This window comes from Galeopterus variegatus, unplaced genomic scaffold (assembly GCF_000696425.1).
Source record: "Galeopterus variegatus unplaced genomic scaffold, G_variegatus-3.0.2 Scaffold102, whole genome shotgun sequence".
NCBI lineage: Eukaryota > Metazoa > Chordata > Mammalia > Dermoptera > Cynocephalidae > Galeopterus > Galeopterus variegatus.
Window position 1 is genome coordinate 398,765 of NW_007726213.1, and position 11,449 is coordinate 410,213.

General features: G+C 31.9%; 1 protein-coding gene across 1 annotated transcript in view; it reads left to right on the forward strand.

Annotated features, from left to right (window-relative positions):
- Positions 1-11,247, forward strand: part of KIF18A (kinesin family member 18A) — a 76,282-nt gene extending 65,035 nt beyond the window's left edge. Inside the window, exons 14-17 of the mRNA XM_008584157.1 lie at positions 1,195-1,642; positions 2,587-2,694; positions 7,927-8,036; positions 10,572-11,247. Coding sequence (XP_008582379.1) covers positions 1,195-1,642; positions 2,587-2,694; positions 7,927-8,036; positions 10,572-10,654 — 749 coding nt within the window. The 3' untranslated portion in view covers positions 10,655-11,247. The remainder of the gene's footprint in view (positions 1-1,194; positions 1,643-2,586; positions 2,695-7,926; positions 8,037-10,571) is intronic.
- The last annotated feature ends 202 nt before the right edge of the window (positions 11,248-11,449 follow it).

Genomic DNA, 11,449 nt, shown 5'->3' on the forward strand with positions numbered 1-11,449 from the left:
TATTTAAGCATGTCTGGTATTGTGGGAATTTACACTTAAGTTATAACAAAATGATTTAATTTTGTTATATCTTAATGTCTCTTAATTTTGTGCCAAGGACCAAGAATTCCCCTACTAAAAATGTCTGGATATTGTGTTTCTGTTTAAAGATTACTAAAAATCTTTAATCACAAGGACTAAATGATTCAAAATACGTTTTAATTGTGAGTGTAAGAAAGGCAGGATTGGTAGAGGTTAGCAAATGCAAGGGAAAAGGAAAATCTAAAAAAATCTGGTTATTTGTGATTCAGGTGACTGAGAAAGTAGTGGTGAAAAGATAATTAGAAATCAGACAGTGTGTAGAATAAGACAACTAGAGGTCAAGTACGGCTCCTTAGGGTAATGTATATATTTACTGGATAGGAAGAAGAAAGTGACACAGACACTGGAGAAGTAGTAGAGATATAATTTTGAATAGCTATGTAACTTATAGGATAAGACTTGAGAATCATCAGACAGTGGCCCCTTGACATGTGGGAGATTTGCTTTTACAAACTGGTGAGTGTCTGAACTCTTCAAATGATATTCATTTATCTTTTGTATTAAATCTAATTTTTGCAAACCTATGAGTTATGTATGATATTGGGGACAAATCAACCAACTAGAATCCTTAATTAGCTGTATACTTGACATCATAACAGATACAATTCTTTCACTTACCTGGGATTTTATTGGTTATTGCTGTTCTTGTTAACTTAGACTAGACTTCCACTCAATTAGTATGAAACTGGTGACATTTTACAACAGTACAAGTATTAATATCTGTGCCTACAAATGTTGAATACTTTTTTATCTTAAAGCCAAATAAAACATAAAAGCTAGAAATTGTGAATTTTGTTGGAATTGGTTGCAAATTTGTTTTCATGATTACCATATCTCAAGATAACTATATCTGTAAATTAATATTGACATTAGCAATTTATTAGTTATTTTTGTTATAGAAATCTCTTTATAATGAGTTTATTAACTTTAAAATTTTTAGTAGTAAAGTATGGTTTTTTTCCTTTCTAACTTTTTTTTTCAGGTTTTTATTAATTGTCAGAAAAGTATTTCATTATCAGTTGGGTTTTTTATTTTTGTTTTTCTTTTTAACGGGGATTACTGGAAAACTATTCAGGCAACATTGTTGAGCTTCTTTTTAATTTTGTTGAACAGGCACATCTTCAAGTGAATCTAACCTGCTTAAAATTACTCCACCAAAAAGAACTCGGAGAAAACTAATGCCTTCTCCCATGAAAGCAAAACATACTCAAAAGTCTACACTGTCTGAAAGTATGCAGCTCAATGATTCTCTCAGCAAAGAACTTCAGCCTATTGTGTATACTCCAGAAGACTGTAGGAAAACTTTTCAAAATCCATCTCCAGTGACCCTAATAAAACCATCATCACATACTGCAAGTTTTCAGGCCATCAGCTCAAATATAAACAGTGATAATTCTCTGAAAATATCGTGTGAAGTAGATACCCCTCTTAACAGGAGAACAGAATGTAAACAGAAAGATTTGGACTCTACATTTACTATATGTGAAGACACCAGGAGCTTGAAGAGTAAATTATCTGAACAAGAATTACTACCAAACAACAACAAAAGCATTTTACAACGGTACAAAAAAAGAATATATACAACTCTTTTTTTTTTTTTTTTTTTTCACATAGCTTTTAAACTATTAACTTTCTTTTTTATCTTCAGCTACATTTGAGGTCTATTTCATGGATAAAATGTGCTATCTTGATTACAAAACGGTCCATATTTTACTTTCTTCTTTTTTTTTTTAAAAACGATGACCGGTAAGGGGATCTTAACCCTTGACTTGGTGTTGTCAGCACCACGCTCACCCAGTGAGCAAACCGGCCATCCCTATATGGGATCCGAACCCGTGACCTTGGTGTTATCAGCACCACACTCTCCCGAGTGAGCCACAGGCCGGCCCCATATTTTACTTTCATTAAATCTTAATTATCTTTTTCTCTGAATATTAATTCATTAACACAATATTTTAAAGTCTTAAATTTGGTATCTTAAGTCAATTGACCCTTATTAGGCTAAGAGATGCCTTAAGATATATTTAATTAGTTCTTCTTATTCCGAAGTTAAATAGTACAAGCCATCTTCAGAGGATTACCATATTTGTTCTTATTAGTATCTTCACTGAAGGAAATTCCACAGTTTCTATTGATGTTTGGCAAACCTCAGCTTACTCTGAAATAGTCATACATCTATGGTATGGTTCACCGTATGTCATCCGAGCAAACATATCCTTTTTACTCTATCTACATAATCACACCCAGTTTAAATGTGGGAAGAAAAATACTTTCACTTTTTCATGCTGTTGGGAATGCAAAAATCTCTTTATAGCATTTCTGCCTACGACATTAACAAAAAGAGAAGAAAACTCCAGGGCAAGAGGGAAATTTTATGGTATAGATGAATGTTTATCTTTATATTGTTAATACCAAACAGTTTTCTAATTATGGAAGATACCCCCTTTTTTCTCCAAAGTATATATCAAAATTATTCTTTTTTGTTTTTCACTATTTAATATACAGGCTTGACCCTTCTTCATTATCCACTAAGCATTCTGTGCCTCTACCAAGCATAGTGCCCTCCTACATGGCAATGACTACTGCTGCTAAGAGGAAACGGAAATTAACAAGGTATGATTTAACATAAGCTGTTTCAGTCTCTGTATTTATTATATAAGATTAAATTTATATTTTGTTTCCTACAGCTCTTTATTTATTGTAGGCTGTTAGTTCATATTTATGCATACTTATGATGAATTTTCTGAATGAGTACTGGATTTATATTATTAAAGGGAGATCTTGATAAAGCCCAAATATTCCACTTGATATTTACATATAATATTTTATTTTTCAGATTATTAAAAATAAATTGAAAAGTCTTTTAGCTTTCAAAAATGTCACTTAATTTTAACTTCTGGTCACAAGTTTTACTCATTTGATCATTTTTTATTTTAACCAATACTGATTTTTTTCCATCCTAGAATTATTATTTTAATGGATTTCAGAATATGACTAAAACATAATGAATGAGGAGATTTCTATTTCTGGTTATGACAGTGTGGCTTATATCAGAACAAGCGACCCAGCAAGGGAAATTAATTGTAAAAGCTGGATAAACTACAACTAACAATGCTTGAAGGCTCTGGAGGACAACCAAGGCAGTACTTTGGGGTCTAAGATCCCAGAGAGAGTGGAAACATGCTGTAGAGCACCAGACTTTCTCTGTATCTTTTTTTCCATTTAGCATTTACCAATTCATGCCATAAGGCAATGCTTGAAGGCTCTGGAGGACAACCAAGGCAGTACTTTGGGGTCTAAGATCCCAGAGAGAATGGAAACATGCTGTAGAGCACCAGACTTTCTCTGTATCTTTTTTTCCATTTAGCATTTACCAATTCATGCCATAAGGCTTAGAGGCCAAACAAAAAGTGGAAGCTTTGAGCTATCAGCAGCCTCACTGAGCTAAACAAAATCATTCTGTACAGCTTTTGCCCTCATGGTGTTCACCAGTTTCTAAACTCTGTGGAATAAGAGGCCAAGAAACCAAGCTGAAAGTAGTTGCTAAGAGGCTAAAGTATTAAGCAAAGTTTTGATGTACTTATGGTTCTGCAACATAAAAATTGGAGTTTAGGGACCATCATGAAGAAGAGGCCCTATTAAACACCCCAGGATTTTATTTGAGATCCCTGAAAGGCTATGCTGTAGGAGTAGGGCAAACTGGAAATAGGCCATTTCTTGAAAGCCTGAAATAGACTTTAGTCCAACTCAATCCTTGATTGGATCAAGGTAATCTATCTCTACTCTGCCTCCTTGCCAAAAGAAAATTAAATTGTCTCTGGACGAATATACCATCCAGAGCCTCTACAGTTTTTTTATACCAGGGGTCTTCAAAATGTTTATGGAAAGATTGCACTATCTTTCAATTATATTTTTCCACAAACTTTTTGAAGAACGCTCATATATAGCATTTTGTCATTTAACCAAGTTACTAAGTATACCAGGAGACAGGACCAAATGACTGAAAATCAAGAGGAAAAAAAAGCATAGTAAAGAAGCAATGGTCCATAAGTGATGCAGATACTGGGATTATCAAATAGGAACTTTAAAAATGTAAGTATGATTATTTTAAATAAAATAATGATAATAGAATTTCCCAAAGACCCAGATTCTATTAAAATGAATCAAATGGATATTCTAGAATCAAAAAGATAGAATTTACTGAAAGTAAAAATTCAACAAACCAGTTTAAATAGATTAGGCACAGCAGAAGATAGTATTAGTTAATGTGAAATAGGTTGATAGAAAAAAATCCAAACTGATGTGCAAAAGGATAAAAAGATGGTAAATATGAGAAGAGTAAAAGAGACATATGGGACACAATTTAAAAGGTCTGAAATGTATATCATGTATCACATAATGATGTGGTCAAGGATGGACCACATATGTGATGATAGTCTCATAAGATTATAATGGAGCTGAAAAATTCCTGTTGTCTGGTGACATTGTAACTGTGTTAATAGTGTTAATGTCATAGTGCAGCACATTACTTATTGTGTTTGTGGTTATGCTGGTGCAAACAAACCTGCAAAATATGTTGGGGAGGAGTATATAGCTTACCCACAAGGTGACCCTCTCAAAGACAGCTCAGACCTTTAAGATAGAAAGGCAAGCATTTGATACATTAGGTCTGACCTCAAGTGAAAGGGCTGTTGTCTACTTTAGAATTCTGGCATTTTAAAATGATTCCTGCCCATTCTCATGGCAAAAATAATAGTTAATCACAGCTAACACTCACTGAGTCCTTGTTGAGTGCCAGGCAAAATACCTACCTGTAATTTGATTTCCATTACTTTGTGGGGATGGTATTATTCTAATCCCCATTTAACAGATAAGGAAAGTGAGGCATAGAGGGACTTAGTAATGTAATTACAGGGCCCACACTGATCCACCTAGTGGCCAGTATAGAAAATAGGAAAACTAATTGTTGTTCCCCTTTCTTAATATACTTTTGTACAATGACCAAGTCACCTAATGACTCATTTCTCAGAATGTATCCTGTCATTAAGCAACGCATGACTGTGGTTTGAATCTCAGAAGAGAACAAGAGAAAGAATGAAAAACAGCATTTGGGGAGATGGGATGGCTAATAATTTTTCAAAACTGACAAAAGACATTAAATCACAAATTAGAGAAGCGCTGCAAACCACAAGCAAGATTAATACAAACAGAAGCATACCTAAATACATACTAGTAAAACAACTGAAAGCCAAAGACAAGGAAAAAGTCTTTTTTTTCCTTTTAATTTATTTTTTCATTGTACATGTTTTTGTGGTACAGTTTGTTTTTTCAATACATGCATATATTGTATAATGGTCCAATCAGAATAGTTAGCATATATGTCACCTAAACATTTATCATTTCTTTATGATTATAACATGAATCTTAATTATACTGGGTTGTATGACTTGAAGTTCATTATACATTCTTTATATTCTACAAATTAAATACAAATTAAATGACAAAATATACTGAATAAATGTAAAATCAATCTGACTTGCTCTACCTCTTTTTCTTTGCCGTGTGATCATGGGGAGAAAACTTTAGGATAACTCTTTAAATTTCTTTTTTTCTACCATAGACCTATCGTCACCTGAGCTAGAGAAAACAAATTTACAAACAACCTTCTTATGCTTGCTACACACAGATTAATCTCACAGGTTAATTTAGGATCTGTCCTTGCCCCTCCAAAACAAAGTACAGCAGACCTTGGAATGTATGAATTTAAAATTCATGGATTGCTTTTTTCTGAATGTCTCTGACTAGCCATGACATTTAAAAATGTATTCTGCTAAGGCATAAACTTGAATTGTGCAATTAGTCTGTCATATATGGGAGTCAGTCAATTCATGAGTGAGCCTAGCTAACGATAATCATCTGTTTCATTCATTTTATCACTAATTTGAGTAGTATCTATTTTGTTATTTTTTTCCATTAATTAATGTTGGTGAGTTTTCTGGTCCTTCACTGGTAGCATGCTCTTGTGTTTATTATGATGTAGTAAAAGTTTATAGTTAAGAATAATTTTAAAATGTAAACATAAGTCATTAATAAATCAAATAATTTTTCAAGAAACATCCAAATGTGTGAATTGTGTATTTGGAGTGGTTTTAGATTTGTTAAAGGGCTTCCACATGAGCAATTAATATTGTGAAATAATACTAAAAGACATGTAAAGAAAGTAACTTGATTTCTCATAGCCTATTAATTGCTCTATTACATTCCCTCTGGTGCCGATAATTAGATCCTGCCATCCACTAAGGTTAAAAGAGATTAATGCTAGAAATGTACATAATTACTTCTTTTTAATCTTCCTTTTCCCCAATTAAAGTTACCTGAGCGTGAGAGTAATAAACTGGTATTTTCCACCTTAGCAGCTTTATATACTTATTTAGGTGTGTATATATTCTAGTATTGTTTTAAAAAATAGAAAAGGGAAGGCTCCAGTATATTATATTATTTATTTTGCATCAGTTTTTCTCTCTGAAAAAAATATTAGAGTCCAAAAGCACTGGATATTCTAAAATCTACTAAGTTGAATCTTTTCTTTCTACTTAAATTGGGAATATTAGACTTTTAATCTTAACATTTAATATCACTGTAGCAGACTGTTTTGACTAAATGAATGAGCCTACCAAAATATACAAATATAACATATACATATGTTAGCTTTTATTTATAAATTATATTAATCAGAGTTTGGGGTGGTTTTGTGTTTATTTGGTTGGTTTGATTTTTATTTGTTTGTTTCTCCCACAGTCTTCTTAATACCCAAAAATTGCCTCACATTTGCCATACATTTTTTTGTTTGGGTTGAAAGATGTCTAATGATTCTGACTAGAAATCGTTTCAACTGAAAGAGTGTGAGATGTATTACACTTATTGAGCAGACACAGACTACCTATGTGAGGGAGCAAAAGGTTAACTCAACTTTTATTAATAGTTATGGAAATATATTTGGCACACAATTGGAAGTCTTTGGATTTCTTCTCAATATAGTCATTAACAATTTGAATTCACACTCATATCAATTTTAAGTTTTTTAATTTTATGATCTAACTTATAAATTTTAATCGTTTCATCTGTGGACTGTTTTCTCTAAATCCTAAAGATGTTGGGTATATTTCACATATATATAAATATGAAACTTATTAGGCATGGACTTCATTCCCAGAAATATGAGTTTTAATCAAATAGATTTATTTAAAAGCCATAATGGGTGTTTAGTGATATGTCAACTCAAATTGAGTTGGAAATTCGACCCATTAACAATGTGAGATTGGTTAAATTTTTGAAACTAGAACAAATGAAAATAGGTTTTTCTTTTCATTTTGGTTGCTGTACTTGTAAGAGTCAGAGAGTTTCAGTGTGTTACGATGCTTTGATTTAATAACACGGTTTCCAGACAATCTCATTTATTTATGTTTCTTAGATTAGTATTCTTGCTCCAAATTTATAAGATGAGCTTGGTTTTCCACCTTTTGTGACTATGTTACTTATCTCTACATTTTGAATAACAGTGCTCCCTCATATTCCAGCAGAGAACCCTGGAAATATTCTGCTACAGAATTTGTTACATACACCTTCAATCATAATACCTAGTTTGAATAAACATCATTAAAATTACACACAGCTAAATTTCTCTGTGGGCCAAAAATGTATTTAGTACCTCCAGTTACTTCTGTGGGATCTCATAACTTAATATTCTTGTATTTTATTTCTTTAATCATTGTTACATGTAGAATATGAAGTAGAACTTAGAGATATAAAAAATGCTTAACTAAAATAAAAATTTTTCTCCTCAAGTTCTGCATCAGCTACTTCATTAACTGCTGAGGTAAATTCCGGATTTGCCAAACGTGTTAGACAAGATAATTCAAGTGATACGCACTTACAAGAAAACAGACCAACAATGGGTATGTCTTAGCTCTTAATTTGATATTTAATGACATGATTACCTAATATATATAATATATATGTAGTACTTTAATTTACATTTTTTACAGTGTTTTCATAAGAATCTTTTTTTTATCTACTCATCATCTTTATTATGTGGTAGAACAAGTATGATTATCCACATATTACAGATAAGGAAACTTTAGACACAAAATGTAAAAGCACTTACCCGAGATCACACCAGAACTCAGAACCATATCTCCCAGCTCTGCATTCTACACCCTTTTTGTTATCCCTGCTGCCTCATATTGCAGAAGAATTGGTAAATAATTCACAAAATGTAAAAGCACTTACCCGAGATCACACCAGAACTCAGAACCATATCTCCCAGCTCTACATTCTACACCCTTTTTGTTATCCCTGCTGCCTCATATTGCAGAAGAATTGGTAAATAATTTTACTAATAATTGAAATAATTAGCTAAATATATTGTTTAATAAGTTAGTAATTAAGTATATTTTACAGATAAACTATACCCATTTGAAAATTTTCTCTTAGCCTATTATTTTTAATAATTTGGCCTCTCACTCATTTGTGTAACTGCTGCCCCAGTCTGTACCTAGTTACAGTTATACTGTAACTCCTATTGGCAAATTGAAAAAGATGCTAATAGAGGTGACTGCATTTCCTCAACTGCATATGGGAATGACATGAGTCTATGATAACAAAGCTACATTAGTTAACCTAGAGGTATATCATGCCAACCAGTTTCTAGGCCTCAAAGTCCAGACTTCTGTCTCTCTGACACTACAGTTCCTAAGACTTCATACAGAAATATTTATTTACTAAACTCTCACCATGTGCTAGGTTCTATGATGAATACAATGATCAAAAAACCCCAGATTGGTTTCTTTTCTGAAGAAACTTAGAATTAAAGCACTTAAAATTTAAAGTCTTGTGAGATAATGAGTGTTTCTAAGAATAACATGAAAACTGTTATTACTTTTTTTTCTGTCAATGCTCTTTGATTAGAATAAATAAAATTTCTCAATAACTTTGCCAAACTGTATTGATAAATGCTTGCTTCTTGTAGTATTCAGTGGCAGTGTTTACCTTAAATTCAAGGGAAATGCCTCTCATGCAAATTAAAAATCAGACAAAAAAGGTACTAAAATGTAAAATTTAGTATGATCATTTGGATTGGCATGTCATATTTAATAATGTCTAACAATGTGTATCTGTAGTTGGTGTAGATGTGTACTGCCCCATTGGCCTTCTGAAAATATACTTCAAGAAGTCATAATTCTGCAACCAAATAATAAATTTATGAAAATTCTCAAGTCATAGAAATTTGGTTTTTCTAATATGCTTACTATCTAAGAATAGTATAAAATGCATTATATTTTGTGTATAAAGAAGTGACTGGAAAAAAAATCTACTATGGAGAAAAAAGTGGGAGACACTAAACCATAGCAGTTGCCAAAGAGGAAAAAAAGTACTCATGCCGGCTTAAAATATTACATGTTGTTAAGGATAATAGAGCACTTAGAAAGAGTTATTAGTTTGTAAAGGAAAATGTTTTATGTACATTAGAATATCCAAGTGAAAATGCCTGCATACATATCCAAAGTTACTAGACAAGTAAGAGAATTGAGATTACCTTCTTTAAAATGTGTTCAACTGAATTCCCTAACTAATACTGTACAAATTAAAAAACAAAGAACCATCAGTGGGAAAGAAGGCAACTGCTGTTGACTGAGCAGTTAGAGAAATAAGAAATAATGTCAAAAGAATATGTGCCTCTAAAACTAAAACCTAATGTGACCAAGAAAATGGATAAGCATTTTAACAGATCCCGAAAGAAGTCATTGGCACCCTGATGTAACAACATTTTGTTCAGTAGAGAATCATGGTGAACCGGAAGGATGAGCATACATGAATCGAACACATTTGAGAAGTGGCAGTAAAAGGAAAAAGGGCTATAGGATCAGAATCAGCACTTTAGGAAGTACTAGATGTAGATGATACTTTTAAATTGGAAAAATAAGGAAGTTTAAAAGCCCTGGGGAAATAATCCAAAGAATGAGAAAAATAGATGATACAAGAAAGGGAACAAATGCTTGTAGAAATAAACAGTCTTTCATTAGTCAGAAGGGAAAAAAAGTATAGTAGTTTATAGGTGACTTCACTTGATATCTTTGTGTGTGCACACACTCACTGAAACTTCAGTTTGCAATATGGAGAAATGAATATGGTGAACAACTTTAGTTTTATAGTAGTTTATAGGTGACTTCACTTGATATCTTTGTGTGTGCACACACTCACTGAAACTTCTGTTTGCAATATGGAGAAATGAATATGGTGAACAACTTTAGTTTCAAGAATTAATATTTCTTTGTTATGTTTTAAATTAAGTTAACAACTAATAATTTCAAGAGTAAATTTTTCTTCCTATGGTTATAATTTTCAATAAATTTTTATAAGTTGGATGAAGGGTGAAAACTTTTTCAATGATATTTTTACCATATTTATGCATCTTTTTATTTCTTCTCTAGAATATAAAAGAAACATCCTTAGCATAAATCCAAGCATGGTAAGAAAATTTGGAAGAAGCATTTCAAAAGGAAATCTCAGATAAGTCACTTCAAAATCAAGGGAGATCAAATTGATCAACTCTGCTTTTAAAAGTTTTTGTCAGAAATATATTTAAAATCTTTAAAAGAAAAGAAGCCCATCTTATAGTTAGGTTTTACCCAAATACTTTGAGTAAGCCGAAAAGGAAACTCTTTTTGTTTTCATCTTTTGTATTCTAAGCAAACAAATTTCCACAGGAAAGGTTGTGTTTTTGGTGTCTAAAATACTTACACTTTGGTGTCTTAAAATACCCTTTGAAATCCCTAAGTCAGCATGGTGGCAGCTTAATTTTACTATGCTGCAGGTTGCTTATGACATTTTAGAAAACAATAGTTAAATTATCCTTATTGTTTTTTGAAAATAAGGAGAATGTAGAAGTGATAAAATTATGAGCCAACATGTATTTGTCCTTCTATTGTGTTTTATACATTATTTTAATCATACATATGACTTTTCTTTCCAAAAATACTTTCATGTACAAATGTAAATATATGTGCCCATAAAGTTGTTGTAAATATTATTTAAATAGTCGTCATGAATAAAATACTAATATTGTTTCTTGCCACTCGATATATTAAAGATGGAGATTTTAAAATGTTTGGTTTTCCTGTCTCATTACTGTCCCTTACAAACTCTAAACTATTATTTTACGTAAAATGTAAATTTTGTAGATTTGTCTTTTAGACTAGATCAAGACATGTGGCACCAGAACCAAGTCTGAAAATAATCTGTAGGTTTCTTAATGATAATGTGAAAATGTTTTAATTATTTCTGCTGCTCTAGGAAGTACATGGAGCTG